Source organism: Anomaloglossus baeobatrachus, unplaced genomic scaffold (assembly GCF_048569485.1).
Source record: "Anomaloglossus baeobatrachus isolate aAnoBae1 unplaced genomic scaffold, aAnoBae1.hap1 Scaffold_244, whole genome shotgun sequence".
In the NCBI taxonomy this organism is placed as follows: Eukaryota; Metazoa; Chordata; class Amphibia; order Anura; family Aromobatidae; genus Anomaloglossus; species Anomaloglossus baeobatrachus.
Genome location: NW_027442061.1, coordinates 261,509 through 283,612, shown reverse-complemented (window position 1 = coordinate 283,612; position 22,104 = coordinate 261,509). Strand labels below are relative to the sequence as shown.

Below are 22,104 nucleotides of genomic sequence, written 5' to 3'. Positions count from 1 at the left end.
CTCCTCTGGCCGTTCCCCGCTCCTCTGGCCGTTCCCCGCTCCTCTGGCCGTTCCCCGCTCCTCTGGCCGTTCCCCGCTCCTCTGGCCGTTCCCCGCTCCTCTGGCCGTTCCCCGCTCCTCTGGCCGTTCCCCGCTCCTCTGGCCGTTCCCCGCTCCTCTGGCCGTTCCCCGCTCCTCTGGCCGTTCCCCGCTCCTCTGGCCGTTCCCCCGCTCCTCTGGCCGTTCCCCGCTCCTCTGGCCGTTCCCCGCTCCTCTGGCCGTTCCCCGCTCCTCTGGCCGTTCCCCGCTCCTCTGGCCGTTCCCCGCTCCTCTGGCCGTTCCCTGCTCCTCTGGCCGTTCCCTGCTCCTCTGGCCGTTCCTGCTCCTCTGGCCGTTCCCTGCTCCTCTGGCCGTTCCCTGCTCCTCTGGCCGTTCCCTGCTCCTCTGGCCGTTCCCTGCTCCTCTGGCCGTTCCCTGCTCCTCTGGCCGTTCCCTGCTCCTCTGGCCGTTCCCTGCTCCTCTGGCCGCTCCCTGCTCCTCTGGCCGCTCCCTGCTCCTCTGGCCGCTCCCTGCTCCTCTGGCCGCTCCCTGCTCCTCTGGCCGCTCCCTGCTCCTCTGGCCGCTCCCCGCTCCTCTGGCCGCTCCCCCGCTCCTCTCGCCGCTCCTCTGGCCGCTCCCTGCTCCTCTCGCCGCTCCCTGCTCCTCTCGCCGCTCCTTCTCGCCGCTCCTTGCCCCTCTTGGCATGCTCCCTCTTGCTCTCCTCGTGCCCCGGCCTCCTGTGTCCCTCGGCCGCTCCGGGTGTCAGCTCTCGTATTGGCATTGCCAGCATAGAAACTGGAAACATAGAGGAAAATGCAGAGTAAGCAGACGGCACACGGAGAAGGGGGAAGGGGAATGTGGGTGAAAGAGACGGAAACAGAGGGGGCGTTATTAGGAGAATGAGCGGGGGAGTATTAGTGTAAAACTCATAACCATGGCAACAGAAAATTATGTGCGAGCATCGAAAACTACCGTCTAACACTGCCTGTCACCCAGGTACAGAGCGACAACATGCAGATGTGCCCTAAACAGGGAGGAGCCTAAATTATCTACTACGGTACTGACTTGGTGTTCGTTACACCCTGTTGCAGAATTATACAAATAGGAGGAGCTATGAGTCTCCTCCCCCTGCAGGGTGATACAGATAGGAGGAGCTATGAGTTTCCTCCCCCTGCAGGGTGATACTGATAGGAGGGGCTGTGAGTCTCCTTCCCCTGCAGAGTGCTACAGATGGGCGGGGCTATGAGTCTCCTCCCCCTTTAGGGTGATACAGATGGGAGGAGCTATGAGTCTCCTCCCCTTTAGGGTGATACAGATGGGTGGAACTGTGAGTCTCCTCCCCTTTAGGGTGATACAGATGGGAGGAGCTATGAGTCTCCTCCCCTTTAGGGTGATACAGATGGGAGGAACTGTGAGTCTCCTCCTCCTTTAGGGTGATACAGATGGGAGGGGCTATGAGTCTCCTCCCCCTGCAGGGTGATACAGATAGGAGGAGCTATGAGTCTCCTCCCCCTGCAGGGTGATACAGATAGGAGGAGCTATGAGTCTCCTCCCCCTGCAGGGTGATACAGATAGGAGGAGCTATGAGTCTCCTCCCCCTGCATGGTGATACAGATGGGAGGAGCTATGAGTCTCCTCCCCCCTGCAGGGTGATACAGATAGGAGGAGCTATGAGTCTCCTCCCCCTGCAGGGTGATACAGATGGGAGGGGCTATGAGTCTCCTCCCCCTGCAGGGTGATACAGATGGGAGGGGCTATGAGTCTCCTCCCCCTGCAGGATGATACAGATAGGAGGAGCTGTGAGTCTCATCCCCCTGCAGGGTGATACAGATAGGAGCTATGAGGCTCCTCCCCCTGCAGGGTGATACAGATAGGAGCTATGAGGCTCCTCCCCCTGCAGGGTGAACTTTCTCCATCACTCCTGTATTGCGGACGCCCTCTTTTTTGTGGTTACCCTCTTTTCTTTCTCCCGCAGGGTCGTCATGTTAAGACCGGACAGTTGGCCGCCATTAAGGTCATGGATGTGACGGAGGTGAGGGCGCGGTGTCTTCTGCTCTGGTGGACAGGGTGTGTATATTTTTGCAGCCCTGATGTATTGTGTCTTGTGCTTCTTCTGCACAGGACGAGGAGGAGGAGATAAAGCAGGAGATTAATATGCTGAAGAAGTATTCACACCACCGCAACATCGCCACCTACTACGGGGCCTTCATCAAGAAGAGCCCGCCGGGCAATGACGACCAGCTGTGGGTGAGACGCTGCCATAGATTGTCAGCTCTGCTGCCAGAGACCAGTGCACGCTGCTCCATGTCTCACCTGCCTCTCCAGCAGGGGGCGCATGTATGACACGGGCTGAGGGTGAATATGTGGGGAAAGGACCGCCGCTGCTAGGGAAGGTGCCCAGCGTCCCTGGGGGGAAAGGCTCTGCTGTGTCTACTGGGGGGGGGGGAAAGGGTCATGCTGTGACTACCGAGGGGAGGGGGAGGCAGAAGGCTATGCTTCGATTACGGGGGGGGGGGCTATATTTTTACCACCAGGGGGGACAGTGGGCTCACTAGTGGCGATATGGCCGGAGAGCAGAGAGGTGTGGGGGGCTCCTCCGCTGCGATGGCTGCAGTATGGTGGGTTCAAAGTGACTCCAGAGTAAAATGGGGGGTGGGGGAATATTTGTGCAAAGTGAGAATATCCAGCGGTGACTATCCAGGAGAGGTGAATTGGCGGCGGCTGTGGTGACCGCACACGGAGGACATCACGCTTTCCTCGTGTCTCCCGCAGCTGGTGATGGAGTTCTGTGGAGCCGGATCAGTCACCGACCTGGTGAAGAACACGAAGGGGAACGCCCTGAAGGAGGACTGCATCGCCTACATCTGCCGGGAGATCCTGCGGGTGAGTGCCGAGGACCCTGGCTCATGTGTGGGGTGAATGGTGTGCATGTGTCGGGCGGGGGGCCTTCATTTTATGGACCACCCCTGCTGTGTGATGGTGTGTATATATGTATATCTCCCGGGCAGTAGCTGCTCCTGTTCTGTTAACCTCTCGTGTTCTCTCCAGGGCCTGTCCCACCTTCATGCTCACAAGGTCATCCACCGAGACATCAAGGGGCAGAACGTGCTGCTGACGGAGAACGCCGAGGTCAAGCTGGGTGAGTGCAGAGCACTGCAATCCTGGTACGCTGCTCCGCCCTCGGTGCTCTGCCTCCTCTGCTCCGCCCTGGGTGCACCGCCCCCTCTGCTCTGGCCCTCGGTGCACCGCCCCCTCTGCTCTGGCCCTCGGTGCACCGCCCCCTCTGCTCTGGCCCTCGGTGCACCGCCCCCTCTGCTCTGGCCCTCGGTGCACCGCCCCCTCTGCTCTGGCCCTCGGTGCACCGCCCCCTCTGCTCTGGCCCTCGGTGCACCGCCCCCTCTGCTCTGGCCCTCGGTGCACCGCCCCCTCTGCTCTGGCCCTCGGTGCACCGCCCCCTCTGCTCTGGCCCTCGGTGCACCGCCCCCCTCTGCTCTGGCCCTCGGTGCACCGCCCCCTCTGCTCTGGCCCTCGGTGCACCGCCCCCTCTGCTCTGGCCCTCGGTGCACCGCCCCCTCTGCTCTGGCCCTCGGTGCACCGCCCCCTCTGCTCTGGCCCTCGGTGCCACCGCCCCCTCTGCTCTGGCCCTCGGTGCACCGCCCCCTCTGCTCTGGCCCTCGGTGCACCGCCCCCTCTGCTCTGGCCCTGGGTGCACAGTCTCCTCTTCTCCGCCCTGGGTGCACCGCCCCCTCTGCTCCGCCCTGGGTGCACTGCCCCCTCTGCTCCGCCCTGGGTGCACTGCCCCCTCTGCTCCGCCCTGGTTGCACCGCCTCCTCTGCTCCGCCCTGGGTGCACCGCCTCCTCTGCTCCGCCCTGGGTGCACCGTCCCCTCTGCTCTGCCACCTCTGCTCCGCCCTGGGTGCAACCGCCCCCTCTGCTCCGCCCTGGGTGCACCGCCTCCTCTGCTCTGCCCCCTCTGCACCGGCCCTCGGTGGTGCGCTGCCCCTTCTCCGCGCCTCTTTTCTCTGCACCTTACAAGTTACTATTCTCTTCCTTCATGTCTCAGTGGATTTTGGGGTCAGCGCCCAACTAGACCGCACCGTCGGGAGGAGAAACACTTTCATCGGGACGCCCTACTGGATGGCACCAGAGGTCATCGCCTGTGACGAAAACCCAGACGCCACGTATGACTACAGGGTGAGAGCTGCTGATCTTATGTGAGCCACCCTAACAGGCAGCCCTCCTATCTGCATCACCCTGCAGGGGGCGGACACTCCTATACAGTGCCTTGCGAAAGTATTCAGCCCCCTTGAATTTTTCAACCTTTTCCCACATTTCAGGCTTCAAACATAAAGATAAAAATGTTAATGTTCTGGTGAAGAATCAACAACAAGTGACACAATTGTGAAGATGAAGGAAATTTATTGCTTATTTTAAACTTTTTTAAAAAACAATAAACTGAAAATTGTGGTGTGCAATATTATTCATCCCCTTTACTTTTAGTGCAGAAACTCCCTCCAGAAGGTGATTGAGGGTCTCTGAATGATCCAATGTTGTCCTAAATGACTGATGATGATGAATATAAGCCCCTGTGTGTGATCAAGTCTCCGTATAAATGCCCCTGCTCTGTGATAGTCTCATGTTCTGTGTAAAGCGCAGAGAACATCATGAAGACCAAGGAACACAACAGGCAGGTCCAGGATACTGTTGTGGAGAAGTTTAAAGCCGGATTTGGTTACAAAAAGATTTCCACAACTTTAAACATCCCAAGGAGCACTGTGCAAGCGATCATATAGAAATGGAAGGAGCATCATACCACTGCAAATCTACCAAGACCCGGCCTCCATCCAAACTGTCATCTCACACAAGGAGAAGACTGATCAGAGATGCAGCCAAGAGGCCCATGATCCCTCTGGATGATCTGCAGAGATCTACAGCTGAGGTGGGAGAGTCTGTCCATAGGACAACAATCAGTCTACACTGCACAAATCTGGCCTTTATGGAAGAGTGGCAAGAAGAAAGACATTTCTCAAAGATATCCATAAAAAGTGTTGTATAATGTTTGCCGCAAGCCGCCTGGAGACCCCAAACATGTGGAAGAAGGGGCTCTGCTCAGAGGAAACCAAAAGCAAACTATTTGGGCACAATGCCAAACAATATGTAACAGCAACACAGCTCATCACCCTGAGCACCCCATCCCCACTGTCAAACATGGTGGAGGCAGCATCATGGTTTGGGCCTGCTTTTCTTCAGCAGGGACAGGGAAGATGGTTAAAATTGATGGGAAGATGGAGCCAAATACAGGACCATTCTTGAAGAAAATCTGTTGGAGTCTGCAAAAGACCTGAGACTGGGACGAAGATTTGTCTTCCAACAAGACAATGATCCCAAACACAAAGCAAAATCTACAATGGAATGGATCACAAATAACCGTATCCAGGTGTTAGAATGGCCAAGTCACAGCCCAGACCTGAACCCAATCGAGAATCTGTGGAAAGAGCTGAAAACTGCTGTTCACAAACGCCTCCATCCAACCTCACTCAGCTCCAGCTGTTTACAAAGAATGGGCAAGAATTTCACCTCTCCATGTGCAAAACTGATAGACGCATACCCCAAGAGACTGCAGCTGTAATCGCAGCAAAAGGGGGCGCTACAAAGGATTCACTTACAGGGGATGAATAATATCGCACGCCCCAATTTTCTGTTATTTATTTTTTTCAAAAATTTAAAATAAGCACTAAATTTCCTTCCTCTTCACAATTGTGTCACTTGTTGCTGATTCTTCACCAAAACATTAACATTTTATCTTTATGTTTGAAGCCTGAAATGTGGGAAAAGGTTGAAAAATTCAAGGGGCTGAATACTTTCGCAAGGCACTGCAGCTCCTCCTCCTCTGTATTGCCCTTACATATAACCCTCCCTCTCTCTCTACAGAGTGACATCTGGTCTCTGGGTATTACGGCTATAGAGATGGCAGAAGGCGCTCCACGTGAGTTATTCTTGCACATTATTTCTTCCTGTGTGCGTCCTCCTGCGCTGACTCCTGGCTGTTGGGGCGCTCGTCCTCCTGCGCTGACTCCTGGCTGTTGGGGCGCTCGTCCTCCTGCGCTGACGCCTGGCTGTTGGGGCGCTCGTCCTCCTGCGCTGACGCCTGGCTGTTGGGGCGCTCGTCCTCCTGCGCTGACGCCTGGCTGTTGGGGCGCTCGCCCTCCTGCGCTGACGCCTGGCTGTTGGGGCGCTCGTCCTCCTGCGCTGACGCCTGGCTGTTGGGGCGCTCGTCCTCCTGCGCTGACGCCTGGCTGTTGGGGCGCTCGTCCTCCTGCGCTGACGCCTGGCTGTTGGGGCGCTCGTCCTCCTGCGCTGACGCCTGGCTGTTGGGGCGCTCGTCCTCCGCTGACGCCTGGCTGTCTACGGCCTTTGTTCTCCACAGCGCTGGGCACCAGTGCATTCTGTAGAGCGGCTCATACACCCGTTAGTTGGGTATTTCTGTCTCTGGTACACTTCTTCTCTTCTTCTCTCCCTAGCGCTCTGTGACATGCACCCAATGAGGGCGCTATTCCTCATCCCCAGGAACCCTCCACCGAAGCTGAAATCCAAGAAATGGTAAGTGGCTAATCACCGCGCCACTAATCGCAGCTCAGCCGAGTAATGCGGCCAACGGGGAAGGATGACCCCGGATCAGCCGAGTAATGCGGCCACGGGGGTAGCGTGTTGGTGTCTCTCTCCGCTATATACTCACCAATCACTGGTGCGGCTGTCACACTGCTCCCGCGAAGAACAGCTTTGTTCTTCCCGAGCCGGCCGCTCATTAGGCTCATACATATTCACTGCTTCACCCACTCACGGGCATCCATGATTGGTTGCAGTCAGACAGCTGGCACTCAGCGTGGGGGCAGGTCTGACTGCAACCAATCACAGGCACCGGTGGGTGGGTCTATATTGTACAGTAAAATAAATAATTAAAAAAAAAAAAACCTGGCGTGTGGTCCCCTCCAATACCAACGAAGATAAAGCCCCACAGCTGAAGGCTGGTATTCTCAGACTGGGGAGGCCCATGTTATTTGCAGCCCCCCAGCCTAAAAATATCAGCCAGCAGCCGCCCGAAATTACCTCATCCATTAGATGGAACTTTACCCAGCTGCTCCCAAGTGATCTGGTGCGGTGGAAATCGGGGTAATGAGGGAATTAATGGCAGCCCACAGCAATCACTAAGTATTAGATTGGTAATGACAGGCGTCTGAGACCCCCCCCCCCCCATCACTATTCTGTAAGGGAAAGTTAAAAAACACAAACACCTAAAAAATCCTTTGTTTGAAATAAAAAATAAAAAAAGCTCCCTCTTTCACCACTTTTTTAACTCCAACACACCCCACCAGGTCCTACGTAATCCACACGAAGTCCCACGATGCTTCCAGCACTGCTACATCTGACACGCACAGCGAGCGCCATAGAACAAGACTGCCCGCTGTGAGCTCCACACCGCACGATCAGCGGTAACGTCACTCAGGTGATTTCCGGTCACAGCTGGAGTCCTCCACTTGTGACCGCAAATCAGGCCACCGCAACTGAAGTGAGCCACGCAATCAGCGCTGACGTCACTCCGGTGACTCCTCCACCTGTGGCTCACATCAGTTGCGGACTACAGGACACATGGACTTCCTCTGTGACTGTAAGTCACCCGAGTGACGTTATCGCGTGGCTCATCTCGCAGTGTGGAGCTCACAGCGGGCGGTCTTGTTCTATGATGCTCGCTGTGACAGGACAGGGATGTAGCAGAGCTGAATCGCCGTGGGACCTCGTGTGGAATACGTCAGACCTGGAGGGGTGTTTGGGGGGTTAATAAAGTGGGGAAAGAGGGGGCTTTTTTTATTTTATTCCAAATAAAGGATTTTTGGGTGGGTTGTGTTATTTACTTTTTTACTTTCACTTACAGATTAGTGATGGGGGGTGTCTCATAGATGCCTGTCATCACTAATCTAGGATTTAGTGGCAGCTATGGGCTGCAATAACTCCTTATTACCCCGATTGCCACCGCACCAGGGCAACGGGAAGAGTCGGGCCCAGTGCTAGAATTGTTTCATCTTATGGATGTACCACCTCTGAGGCAGCTGTGGGCTACTATTGTTGGGCTGGAGAGGGCCAAATAACGATGGCCCTTCCCACCCTAACATTATCAGCCCCCAGTTTGTTTTTTTGGTTTTTTTTAACATCAAATTTAAAAAAAACATGTGGGCTCCCCTATATTTTTCGTAACCAGCCAAGGTACAGCAGAGGATTGCAGCCTGTGCTAGATATGAAAAATGTGGGGGACCCCCATGTCATTTTTTTTTTTACCCCAGAAAAACAGCAGTAATGTGGTCACATGACCGGTGTGTGACTGTCCACCGTATATACGGCCGGTGCTCCCTGTATACAGCCCCTTCACTTAGCCAGTATTCAGTTAGGAGTTTTTCCCACTATCCACCTAGGCCCTGAATGAAGCCACAACTGGAATAAAATCCGCCATGCTTTACACTGCAGGCTGGGCTTATTTTTCTTTCATTATTTTTTAGGTCCAAGAAGTTCATTGACTTCATTGACACTTGTCTGATCAAAAACTACGTGAGCCGCCCGCCCACGGAGCAGCTCCTGAAGTACCCGTTCATCAGAGACCAGCCCACGGAGAGGCAGGTCCGGATCCAGCTGAAGGATCACATCGATCGCTCCCGGAAGAAGCGCGTGGAGAAAGGTCAGTCATGTAGTGCGCCCCTAGTGGTCACTATGAAAAAACACTGCGCTCTGACGTTACACCAGGGCTTGGTATCTTACCCCCCAGCTGCTGCAGAACCTCTTCAGCAGTGGAGGGTCTTTAGTGAAGTCATTAATGTGCCCTCTGCTGTTCACGTACAGATGAGACCGAGTATGAATACAGCGGCAGCGAGGACGAGGAGGAGAACCACGTGGAGGAAGGGGAGCCCAGGTGAGGACCCGCACCCCTCGCCCCGGCCCATGCTATACCGGCTCCGGGTAACTCCTTACATTGTCTCTCCAGCTCCATCATGAACGTGCCGGGGGAGTCCACGCTCCGACGCGAGTTTCTGAGGCTGCAGCAAGAGAACAAAAGCAACTCTGAAGCCCTGAAGCAGCAGCAGATGGGGCCGCAGCACCGCGACTCGGAGGCGCACATCAAGCAGCTGCTGCACGAGCGCCAGAGACGCATCGAGGAGCAGAAGGAGGAGCGCAGGCGCGTGGAGGAGGTGAGCGGAGGGGGTGTGCGGAGGAAGTGAGCGGAGAGGGCACGCGGAGGAGGCGTGTGCGGAGGAAGTGAACGGAGGAGGACGTGGAGGTGGTGAGCGGAGAGGCGCGCAGAGGAGCTTATGGAGGAAGTGAGCGGAGGGGTGCGCGGAGGAGGTGGTGAGCGGAGGAGGTGGTGAGCGGAGGGGTGCGCTGAGGAAAGAGGAGGTGGTGTGCGGAGATGCGCGCTGAGGTGGTGAGCAGTGGGGCACGCTGAGGAGGAGGAAGAGGAGGTGGTGTGCGGAGGGATGCACGGAGGAGGAGGAGGAAGAAGAGGAGGTGGTGAGCGGAGGGGCGCGCTGAGGAGGTGGTGAGTGGAGGGGCGTGCAGAGGAGGAAGAGGTGAGCGGAGGGGCGCGCTTGGAGGAGGAGGAGATGTTGGTGAGCGGAGGAGGTGGTGGTGAGCGGAGGGGTGCACGGAGGAGAAGGTGGTGGTGAGCGGAGGGGCGCACGGAGGAGGAGGTGAGCAGAGAGGCGCGCTGAGGAGGAGGAGGTGGTGAGTGGAGGGGCGTGCAGAGGAGGAGGAGGTGAGCGGAGGGGCGCGCTCGGAGGAGGAGGAGATATTGGTGGTGAGCGGAGGAGGTGGTGGTGAGCAGAGGGGTGCACGGAGGAGAAGGTGGTGGTGAGCGGAGGGGTGCACGGAGGAGAAGGTGGTGGTGAGCGGAGGGGCGCATGGAGGAGAAGGTGGTGGTGGTGAGCGGAGGGGCGCGCGAAGGAGAAGGTGGTGACGATGAGCGGAGGGGCGTACGGAGGAGGTGGTGGTGAGCGGAGGGGCGTGCGGAGGAGGTGGTGGTGAGCGGAGGGGCGTGCGGAGGAGGAGGAGGTGGTGGTAGTGGCTGTGAGTGGAGGGGCGCGCGGAGGATGAGTAGGAGGTGGTGAGCGGAGGGGCGCACGGAGGAGGAGTAGGAGGTGGTGGTGGTGGTTGTGAGCGGAGGGGTCGTGCGGAGGAGGAGGTGGTGGTGAGCGGAGGGGCGTGCGGAGGAGGTGGTGGTGAGCGGAGGGGCGTGCGGAGGAGGAGGTGGTGGTGAGCGGAGGGGCGTGCGGAGGAGGAGGTGGTGGTGAGCGGAGGGGCGTGCGGAGGAGGAGGTGGTGGTGAGCGGAGGGGCGTGCGGAGGAGGAGGTGGTGGTGAGCGGAGGGGCGTGCGGAGGAGGAGGTGGTGGTGAGCGGAGGGGCGTGCGGAGGAGGAGGAGGTGGTGGTGAGCGGAGGGGCGCGCGGAGGAGGAGGAGGTGGTGGTAGTGGCTGTGAGTGGAGGTGCGCGCGGAGGAGGTGGTGGTGGTGAGAGGAGGGGCGCGCGGAGGATGAGTAGGAGGTGGTGGTGAGCGGAGGGGCGCGCGGAGGAGGATTAGGAGGTGGTGGTGGTTGTGAGCAGAGGGGCGTGCGGAGGAGGAGGAGGAGGAGGTGGTGGTGAGCGGAGGGGCGTGTGGAGGAGGAGGAGGTGGTGGTGAGCGGAGGGGCGTGTGGAGGAGGAGGTGGTGGTGGTGAGCGGAGGGGCGTGCGGAGGAGGAGGAGGTGGTGGTGAGCGGAGGGGCGTGCGGAGGAGGAGGTGGTGGTGAGCGGAGGGGCGTGCGGAGGAGGAGGAGGTGGTGGTAGTGGCTGTGAGTGGACGGGCGCGCGGAGGAGGTGGTGGTGGTGGTGAGAGGAGGGGCGCGCAGAGGATGAGTAGGAGGTGGTGAGCGGAGGGGCGCACATAGGAGGAGGAGGTGGTGGTGGTGGTTGTGAGCGGAGGGGTCGTGCGGAGGAGGAGAAGGTGGTGGTGGTGGTGAGTGGAGGGACGTACGGAGGAGGAGGTGGTGGTAGTGAGCGGAGGAGTGCGCTGAGGAGGTGGTTGTGGTGGTGATGAGTGGAGGGGCGTGCGGAGGAGGAGGAGGTGGTGGTGAGCGGAGGGGCGTGCGGAGGAGGAGGTGGTGGTGAGCGGAGGGGCGTGCGGAGGAGGAGGTGGTGGTGAGCGGAGGGGCGTGCGGAGGAGGAGGTGGTGGTGAGCGGAGGGGCGTACGGAGGAGGAGGTGGTGGTGAGCGGAGGGGCGTGCGGAGGAGGAGGTGGTGGTGAGCGGAGGGGCGTATGGTGGAGGAGGTGGTGGTGAGCGGAGGGGCGTATGGTGGAGGAGGTGGTGGTGATGAGCGGAGGGGCGTACGGTGGAGGAGGTGGTGGTAGTGAGCGGAGGAGTGCGCTGAGGAGGTGGTTGTGGTGGTGATGAGTGGAGGGGCGTGCGGAGGAGGAGGAGGTGGTGGTGAGCGGAGGGGCGTGCGGAGGAGGAGGTGGTGGTGAGCGGAGGGGCGTGCGGAGGAGGAGGTGGTGGTGAGCGGAGGGGCGTGCGGAGGAGGAGGTGGTGGTGAGCGGAGGGGCGTGCGGAGGAGGAGGTGGTGGTGAGCGGAGGGGCGTGCGGAGGAGGAGGTGGTGGTGAGCGGAGGGGCGTGCGGAGGAGGAGGTGGTGGTGAGCGGAGGGGCGTATGGTGGAGGAGGTGGTGGTGATGAGCGGAGGGGCGTACGGTGGAGGAGGTGGTGGTAGTGAGCGGAGGAGTGCTCTGAGGAGGTGGTGGTGATGAGTGGAGGGGTGCGTGGAGGGGGTGGTGAGCGGAGGAGCGTGCGAAGGAGGAGAAGGTGGTGGTGAGCGGAGGGGCGCGCGGTGGTGGTGGTGGTGGTGAGTGGAGGGGCGTGCGGAGGAGGAGAAGGTGGTGGTGAGCGGAGGGGGCGCGCGCGGTGGTGGTGGTGGTGAGTGGAGGGGCGCGCAGGGTGGGCTGTCTGACTCCCGCTCCCTCTGAGCTGGTGGGTGCAGTCAGCCGGTCTCCAGCTGGATCTACCGCTCCCATTTTGCTCAGACAAAAAAAATGACTGACCTGTTTATTATTGTCTTTGGCGCCCGTCGTGTTATTACAGTTTCTGCGTCTCCCTTTATTATTGCAGCAACAGCGCCGCGAGCGAGAGCAGCGGAAACTGCACGAGAAGGAGCAGCAGCGCCGGCGGGACGACATACGGCGGGAGGAGGAGCGGAGGATGGCGGAGAGGGAGCAGGTGAGTCTATCAGTGGCACAGTCGCCAGGTGGGCTTATCCTCCGACACACAAATATCACATAAGGGACCGCAGCCGGGAGGGCGCAGGAAAGGGTGAAGATCGGAGCACAAGGGCACTGTATCACTGCATAAAGGGACACACTCATTGCCCCGGGTACTGCTGCAGCATGGGGCATATATATGATGCAGGGGATTGCTGCAGGCTTCAGTACATGGATAGCAGAGGGATCGTCTGGCTTGTGTTGGGCCTCACACGTATGTATGGTAGGGAGGACCGCAGACGTCTCACGTATGCCGGGATGAGCTCGGTCTGGCGTATGCCGGGATGAGCTCGGTCTGGCGTATGCCGGGATGAGCTCGGTCTGGCGTATGCCGGGATGAGCTCGGTCTGGCGTATGCCGGGATGAGCTCGGTCTGGCGTATGCCGGGAGGAGCTCGGTCTCGCGTATGCTGGGAGGAGCTCGGTCTCGCGTATGCCGGGATGAGCTCGGACTGGTGTATGCCGGGATGAGCTCGGTCTGGCGTAAGCCGGGGTGAGCTCGGTCTGGCTTACGCCGGGGTGAGCTCGGTCTGGCGTACGCCGGGGTGAGCTCGGTCTGGCGTACGCCGGGGTGAGCTCGGTCTGGCGTACGCCGGGGTGAGCTCGGTCTGGCGTACGCCGGGGTGAGCTCGGTCTGGCGTACGCCGGGGTGAGCTCGGTCTGGCGTACGCCGGGGTGAGCTCGGTCTGGCGTACGCCGGGGTGAGCTCGGTCTGGCGTACGCCGGGGTGAGCTCGGTCTGGCGTACGCCGGGGTGAGCTCGGTCTGGCGTACGCCGGGGTGAGCTCGGTCTGGCGTACGCCGGGGTGAGCTCGGTCTGGCGTACGCCGGGGTGAGCTCGGTCTGGCGTACGCCGGGGTGAGCTCGGTCTGGCGTACGCCGGGGTGAGCTCGGTCTGGCGTACGCCGGGGTGAGCTCGGTCTGGCGTACGCCGGGGTGAGCTCGGTCTGGGGTACGCCGGGAGGAGCTCGGTCTGGGGTACGCCGGGAGGAGCTCGGTCTGGGGTACGCCGGGAGGAGCTCGGTCTGGGGTACGCCGGGAGGAGCTCGGTCTGGCGTATGCCGGGATGAGCTCGGTCTGGCGTATGCCGGGATGAGCTCGGTCTGGCGTATGCCGGGATGAGCTCGGTCTGGCGTATGCCGGGATGAGCTCGGTCTGGCGTATGCCGGGAGGAGCTCGGGTCTGGCGTATGCCGGGAGGAGCTCGGGTCTGGCGTATGCCGGGAGGAGCTCGGGTCTGGCGTATGTCGGGATGAGCTCGGTCTGGCGTATGCAGGCTTCAGTACATGGATAGCAGAGGGATCACCTGGCTTGTGTTGGGCCTCACACGTATGTATGGTAGGGAGGACCGCAGACGTCTCACGTATGCCGGGAGGAGCTCGGTCTCGCGTATGCCGGGAGGAGCTCGGTCTGGCGTATGCCGGGAGGAGCTCGGTCTGGCGTATGCCGGGATGAGCTCGGTCTGGCGTATGCCGGGATGAGCTCGGTCTGGCGTATGCCGGGATGAGCTCGGTCTCGCGTATGCCGGGATGAGCTCGGTCTGGGGTATGCCGGGATGAGCTCGGTCTGGGGTATGCCGGGATGAGCTCGGTCTGGGGTATGCCGGGATGAGCTCGGTCTGGGGTATGCCGGGATGAGCTCGGTCTCGCGTATGCCGGGATGAGCTCGGTCTGGGGTATGCCGGGATGAGCTCGGTCTGGGGTATGCCGGGATGAGCTCGGTCTGGGGTATGCCGGGATGAGCTCGGTCTCGCGTATGCCGGGATGAGCTCGGTCTCGCGTATGCCGGGATGAGCTCGGTCTGGCGTATGCCGGGATGAGCTCGGTCTGGGGTATGCCGGGATGAGCTCGGTCTGGGGTATGCCGGGATGAGCTCGGTCTCGCGTATGCCGGGATGAGCTCGGTCTGGCGTATGCCGGGAGGAGCTCGGTCTGGGGTATGCCGGGATGAGCTCGGTCTGGGGTATGCCGGGATGAGCTCGGTCTGGGGTATGCCGGGATGAGCTCGGTCTGGGGTATGCCGGGATGAGCTCGGTCTCGCGTATGCCGGGATGAGCTCGGTCTGGCGTATGCCGGGAGGAGCTCGGGTCTGGCGTATGCCGGGAGGAGCTCGGGTCTGGCGTATGCCGGGAGGAGCTCGGGTCTGGCGTATGTCAGGATGAGCTCGGTCTGGCGTATGCAGGCTTCAGTACATGGATAGCAGAGGGATCACCTGGCTTGTGTTGGGCCTCACACGTATGTATGGTAGGGAGGACCGCAGACGTCTCACGTATGCCGGGAGGAGCTCGGTCTCGCGTATGCCGGGAGGAGCTCGGTCTGGCGTATGCCGGGATGAGCTCGGTCTGGCGTATGCCGGGATGAGCTCGGTCTGGGGTATGCCGGGATGAGCTCGGTCTGGGGTATGCCGGGATGAGCTCGGTCTCGCGTATGCCGGGATGAGCTCGGTCTGGGGTATGCCGGGATGAGCTCGGTCTGGGGTATGCCGGGATGAGCTCGGTCTGGGGTATGCCGGGATGAGCTCGGTCTCGCGTATGCCGGGATGAGCTCGGTCTGGGGTATGCCGGGATGAGCTCGGTCTGGGGTATGCCGGGATGAGCTCGGTCTGGGGTATGCCGGGATGAGCTCGGTCTCGCGTATGCCGGGATGAGCTCGGTCTCGCGTATGCCTGGATGAGCTCGGTCTCGCGTATGCCGGGATGAGCTCGGTCTGGCGTATGCCGGGATGAGCTCGGTCTGGGGTATGCCGGGATGAGCTCGGTCTCGCGTATGCCGGGATGAGCTCGGTCTGGGGTATGCCGGGATGAGCTCGGTCTGGGGTATGCCGGGATGAGCTCGGTCTGGCGTATGCCGGGATGAGCTCGGTCTGGCGTATGCCGGGATGAGCTCGGTCTGGGGTATGCCGGGATGAGCTCGGTCTGGGGTATGCCGGGATGAGCTCGGTCTGGGGTATGCCGGGATGAGCTCGGTCTGGGGTATGCCGGGATGAGCTCGGTCTGGCGTATGCCGGGATGAGCTCGGTCTGGGGTATGCCGGGATGAGCTCGGTCTGGGGTATGCCGGGATGAGCTCGGTCTGGGGTATGCCGGGATGAGCTCGGTCTCGCGTATGCCGGGATGAGCTCGGTCTCGCGTATGCCGGGATGAGCTCGGTCTGGGGTATGCCGGGATGAGCTCGGTCTGGGGTATGCCGGGATGAGCTCGGTCTGGGGTATGCCGGGATGAGCTCGGTCTGGGGTATGCCGGGATGAGCTCGGTCTCGCGTATGCCGGGATGAGCTCGGTCTGGCGTATGCCGGGATGAGCTCGGTCTGGCGTATGCCGGGATGAGCTCGGTCTGGCGTATGCCGGGATGAGCTCGGTCTGGGGTATGCCGGGATGAGCTCGGTCTGGCGTATGCCGGGATGAGCTCGGGTCTGGCGTATGCCGGGATGAGCTCGGGTCTGGCGTATGCCGGGATGAGCTCGGTCTGGCGTATGCCGGGATGAGCTCGGTCTGGCGTATGCCGGGATGAGCTCGGTCTGGCGTATGCCGGGAGGAGCTCGGTCTGGCGTATGCCGGGATGAGCTCGGGTCTGGCGTATGCCGGGATGAGCTCGGTCTGGCGTATGCCGGGATGAGCTCGGTCTGGCGTATGCCGGGATGAGCTCGGTCTGGCGTATGCCGGGATGAGCTCGGTCTGGGGTATGCCGGGATGAGCTCGGTCTGGCGTATGCCGGGATGAGCTCGGTCTCGCGTATGCCGGGATGAGCTCGGTCTCGCGTATGCCGGGATGAGCTCGGTCTGGGGTATGCCGGGATGAGCTCGGTCTCGCGTATGCCGGGATGAGCTCGGTCTCGCGTATGCCGGGATGAGCTCGGTCTGGCGTATGCCGGGATGAGCTCGGTCTGGCGTATGCCGGGATGAGCTCGGTCTGGCGTATGCCGGGATGAGCTCGGTCTCGCGTATGCCGGGATGAGCTCGGTCTCGCGTATGCCGGGATGAGCTCGGTCTCGCGTATGCCGGGATGAGCTCGGTCTCGCGTATGCCGGGATGAGCTCGGTCTCGCGTATGCCGGGATGAGCTCGGTCTCGCGTATGCCGGGATGAGCTCGGTCTGGGGTATGCCGGGATGAGCTCGGTCTGGGGTATGCCGGGATGAGCTCGGTCTGGGGTATGCCGGGATGAGCTCGGTCTGGGGTATGCCGGGATGAGCTCGGTCTGGCGTATGCCGGGATGAGCTCGGTCTGGCGTATGCCGGGATGAGCTCGGTCTGGGGTATGCCGGGATGAGCTCGGTCTCGCGTATGCCGGGATGAGCTCGGTCTGGCGTATGCCGGGATGAGCTCGGTCTCGCGTATGCCGGGATGAGCTCGGTCTCGCGTATGCCGGGATGAGCTCGGTCTGGGGTATGCCGGGATGAGCTCGGTCTGGGGTATGCCGGGATGAGCTCGGTCTGGCGTATGCCGGGATGAGCTCGGTCTGGCGTATGCCGGGATGAGCTCGGTCTGGCGTATGCCGGGATGAGCTCGGTCTGGCGTATGCCGGGATGAGCTCGGTCTGGCGTATGCCGGGATGAGCTCGGTCTCGCGTATGCCGGGATGAGCTCGGTCTCGCGTATGCCGGGATGAGCTCGGTCTCGCGTATGCCGGGATGAGCTCGGTCTCGCGTATGCCGGGATGAGCTCGGTCTCGCGTATGCCGGGATGAGCTCGGTCTCGCGTATGCCGGGATGAGCTCGGTCTCGCGTATGCCGGGATGAGCTCGGTCTCGCGTATGCCGGGATGAGCTCGGTCTGGCGTATGCTGGGAGGGGCTCGGTAACACGTCTGGTCTGTGTCGCACCCTGTCACAGACTGTTCTGTATTGTCTCGAAGTGTCATGTTCAGAGATGACGGTCCCGTCCCCGTGGTCACCCTGTGGTCTCCGTGTGTGTACTATGGCCGTGCTCCCTCCTTCCCGTGTTTCTCTGGATCTCCCCAGCTGTCTCTCCGCTCTCTCTGCATCTCTCCTTCTCTAGGAATATATCAGACAGAAGCTAGAGGAAGAACAGAGACAGTTAGAAATCCTCCAGCAGCAGCTTCTGCAGGAACAGGCCCTGTTACTGGTAAATCCGCGCTCCTCCGCTTCTCCAGTGCGGCCGCTCCGCGCCTTCTCAGTAATATTTCCCCGTACTCCTCTGGTGCCCAACATAGTACATATCTAGTGTGCTAAACAGACAGTGTTCTACACAGTCACACCCCTACCTACATACATATACCCTGTACTACACCGTCACACCCCTACCAGCATATATACACCATCCCATCACATCTCTACCTATATATTTGCACCCTGTCCTACATTGTGACTCCCCCTCCTGCGTATAGACACCCTGTGCTACACAGTCACAACCATACCAGCATACATGCACCCTGTAATACATCTACCAGCATACATGCACCCTGTACTACATCTACCAGCATACATGCACCCTGTACTACATCTACCAGCACACATGCACCCTGTACTACATCTACCAGCACACATGCACCCTGTAATACATCTACCAGCACACATGCACCCTGTACTACATCTACCAGCATACATGCACCCTGTACTACATCTGCCAGCATACTTGCACCCTGTACTACATCTGCCAGCATACATGCACCCTGTACTACATCTACCAGCATACATGCACCCTGTACTACATCTACCAGCATACATGCACCCTGTACTACATCTACCAGCATACATGCACCCTGTACTACATCTACCAGCATACATGCACCCTGTACTACATCTACCAGCATACATGCACCCTGTACTACATCTACCAGCATACATGCACCCTGTACTACATCTACCAGCATACATGCACCCTGTACTACATCTACCAGCATACATGCACCCTGTACTACATCTACCAGCATACATGCACCCTGTACTACATCTACCAGCACACATGCACCCTGTAATACATCTACCAGCACACATGCACCCTGTACTACATCTACCAGCACACATGCACCCTGTACTACATCTACCAGCACACATGCACCCTGTACTACATCTACCAGCACACATGCACCCTGTACTACATCTACCAGCACACATGCACCCTGTAATACATCTACCAGCATACATGCACCCTGTACTACATCTACCAGCATACATGCACCCTGTACTACATCTACCAGCATACATGCACCCTGTACTACATCTGCCAGCATACTTGCACCCTGTACTACATCTGCCAGCATACATGCACCCTGTACTACATCTACCAGCATACATGCACCCTGTACTACATCTACCAGCATACATGCACCCTGTACTACATCTACCAGCACACATGCACCCTGTACTACATCTACCAGCACACATGCACCCTGTAATACATCTACCAGCACACATGCACCCTGTACTACATCTACCAGCACACATGCACCCTGTACTACATCTACCAGCACACATGCACCCTGTACTACATCTACCAGCACACATGCACCCTGTAATACATCTACCAGCACACATGCACCCTGTACTACATCTACCAGCACACATGCACCCTGTACTACATCTACCAGCACACATGCACCCTGTACTACATCTACCAGCACACATGCACCCTGTACTACATCTACCAGCACACATGCACCCTGTACTACATCTACCAGCACACATGCACCCTGTAATACATCTACCAGCATACATGCACCCTGTACTACATCTACCAGCATACATGCACCCTGTAATACATCTACCAGCATACATGCACCCTGTAATACATCTACCAGCATACATGCACCCTGTACTACATCTACCAGCACACATGCACCCTGTACTACATCTACCAGCACACATGCACCCTGTAATACATCTACCAGCATACATGCACCCTGTACTACATCTACCAGCACACATGCACCCTGTAATACATCTACCAGCATACATGCACCCTGTACTACATCTACCAGCACACATGCACCCTGTAATACATCTACCAGCATACATGCACCCTGTACTACATCTACCAGCATACATGCACCCTGTACTACATCTGCCAGCATACTTACTTGCACCCTGTACTACATCTGCCAGCATACAGTGTCTTGCAAAAGTATTCGCCCCCCTTGAATTTTTCAACCTTTTCCCACATTTCAGGCATCAAACATAAAGATAAAAATCTCAATGTTCTGGAGAAGAATCAACAACAAGTGACACAATTGTGAAGAGGAAGGAAATTTATTGCTTATTTTAAACTTTTATAAAAAATAAGTAAATGAAAATTGTGGCGTGCAATATTATTCATCCCCTGTAAGTGAATACTTTGTAGCGCCCCCTTTTGCTGCGATTACAGCTGCAGTCTCTTGGGGTGTGTGTCTATCAGTTTTGCACATCGAGAGGCTGAAATTCTCACTCATTCTTCCTTTGTAAACAGCTGGAGCTGAGTGAGGTTGGATGGAGGCGTTTGTGAACAGCAGTTTTCAGCTCTTTCCACAGGTTCTCGATTGGGTTCAGGTCTGGACTGTGACTCGGCCGTTCTAACACCTGGATACGTTTATTTGTGATCCAGTCCATTGTAGATTTTGCTTTATGTTTGGGATCATTGTCTTGTTGGACGACAAATCTCCGTCCCAGTCTCAGGTTTTTTCCAGACTCCAACAGGTTTTCTTCAAGAATGGTCCTGTATTTGGCTCCATCCATCTTCCCATCAATTTTAACCATCTTCCCTGTCCCTGCTGAAGAAAAGCAGGCCCAAACCATGATGCTGCCACCACCATGTTTGACAGTGGGGATGGTGTGTTCAGGGTGAAGAGCTGTGTTGCTGTTACATATCGTTTGGCATTGTGCCAAAATAGTGTGATTTTGGTTTCATCTGAGCAGAGCCCCTTCTTCCACATGTTTGGTGTCTCCAGGTGACTTGTGGGAAACTTTAAACAACCCTTTTTATGGATATCTTTGAGAAATGCTTCTTCTTGCCACTCTTCCATAAAGGCCAGATTTGTGCAGTGTAGACTGATTGTTGTGCTATGGACAGACTCTCCCACCTCAGCTGTAGATCTCTGCAGTTCATCCAGAGGGATCATGGGCCTCTTGGCTGCGTCTCTGATCAGTCTTCTTCTTGTGTGAGATGACAGTTTGGATGGACGGCCGGGTCTTGGTAGATTTTGCAGGGGTATGATGCTCCTTCCATTTCTATATGATCGCTTGCACAGTTATCCTTGGGAGGTTTAAAGTTGTGGAAATCTTTTTGTAACCAAATCTGGCTTTAAACTTCTCCACAACAGTATCATGGACCTGCCTGTTGTGTTCCTTGGTCTTCATGATGCTCTCTGCGCTTTACACAGAACACTGAGACTATCACAGAGCAGGGGCATTTATACGGAGACTTGATTACACACAGGGGCTTATATTTATCATCATCAGTCATTTAGGACAACATTGATCATTCAGAGATCCTCAATCAACCTCTGGAGGGAGTTTGCTGCACTGAAAGTAAAGGGGATGAATAATATTGCACGCCCCAATTTTCAGCTTATTATTTTTTTATAAAAAAGTATAAAATAAGCAATAAATATCGTTCATCTTCACAATTGTGTCACTTGTTGTTGATTCTTCACCAGAACATTAACATTTTATCTTTATGTTTGAAGCCTGAAATGTAGGAAAAGGTTGAAAAATTCAAGGGGGTGAATACTTTCATAAGACACTGTATATATACACCCTGTACTACACCATCACATCCCCACCTGTATATATACACCTACCAGCATGTATATATACCCTGCACTACACGGTGACACTGACTTCTGTATATGGTTATTCACTATTACACCGTCACACTCCTAACTGCATATACACACCCTGTAGTACACCATCCCAGCAAACCTCTACCTGTATATTTCCTCCCTGTGCTACACCGTGACATCCTCTCCTGTATATATAGACACTGTGGCACCCCCTCCTGTATATATAGACATTGTGGCGCCCCCTCCTGTATATATAGACATTGTGGCGCCCCCTCCTGTATATATAGAGATAGTGGTGCCCCCTCCTGTATATATAGACATTGTGGCGCCCCGTCCTGTATATATAGAGATAGTGGTGCGCCCTCCTGTATATATAGACATTGTGGCGCCCCCTCCTGTATATATAGACATTGTGGCGCCCCCTCCTGTATATATAGACATTGTGGCGCCCCCTCCTGTATATATAGACATTGTGGCGCCCCCTCTGTATATATAGACATTGTGGCGCCCCCTCCTGTATATATAGACATTGTGGCGCCCCCTCCTGTATATATAGAGATAGTGGTGCGCCCTCCTGTGTATATATAGACATTGTGGTGCCCCCTCCTGTATATATAGACATTGTGTTGCCCCCTCCTGTATATATAGACATTGTGGCGCCCCCTCCTGTATATATAGACATTGTGGCGCCCCCTCCTGTATATATAGACATTGTGGCGCCCCCTCCTGTATATATAGACATTGTGGCGCCCCCTGCTGTATATATAGACATTGTGGTGCCCCCTCCTGTATATATATATAGATATTGTGACGCCCCCTCCTGTATATATAGACATTGTGGCGCCCCCTCCTGTATATACAGGGTGGTCCAAAAGATGGTGGACAGTATTTGTAATAGGGTTATGAAGGGAGAGATTTATCAAACATGATGTAAAGTGAAACTGACTCAGTTGCCCTTAGCAACCAATCAGATTCCACTTGTCATTCTTCACAGACTCTTTGTAAAATGAAAGGTGGAATCTGATTGGTTGCCTAGGGCAACTGAGTCAGCTTCACAGATCCAC

At 57.4% G+C, this 22,104-nt stretch overlaps 1 protein-coding gene across 6 annotated transcripts in view; it reads left to right on the top strand.

The window, feature by feature from the left end:
• The window catches only part of MINK1 (misshapen like kinase 1), a 155,423-nt gene that overhangs the window by 59,604 nt on the left and 73,715 nt on the right, over positions 1–22,104 (top strand). For 3 of the 6 annotated variants that reach the window (XM_075332156.1, XM_075332157.1, XM_075332160.1), the window contains exons 3-14: positions 1,994–2,050; positions 2,140–2,265; positions 2,791–2,901; positions 3,067–3,157; positions 4,082–4,212; positions 5,950–6,004; positions 6,540–6,618; positions 8,568–8,743; positions 8,905–8,974; positions 9,047–9,251; positions 12,192–12,299; positions 17,323–17,409. In XM_075332156.1, coding sequence (XP_075188271.1) covers positions 1,994–2,050; positions 2,140–2,265; positions 2,791–2,901; positions 3,067–3,157; positions 4,082–4,212; positions 5,950–6,004; positions 6,540–6,618; positions 8,568–8,743; positions 8,905–8,974; positions 9,047–9,251; positions 12,192–12,299; positions 17,323–17,409 — 1,296 coding nt within the window. The remainder of the gene's footprint in view (positions 1–1,993; positions 2,051–2,139; positions 2,266–2,790; positions 2,902–3,066; positions 3,158–4,081; positions 4,213–5,949; positions 6,005–6,539; positions 6,619–8,567; positions 8,744–8,904; positions 8,975–9,046; positions 9,252–12,191; positions 12,300–17,322; positions 17,410–22,104) is intronic. The other 3 variants (XM_075332159.1, XM_075332158.1, XM_075332161.1) reach the window with 1 other exon arrangement.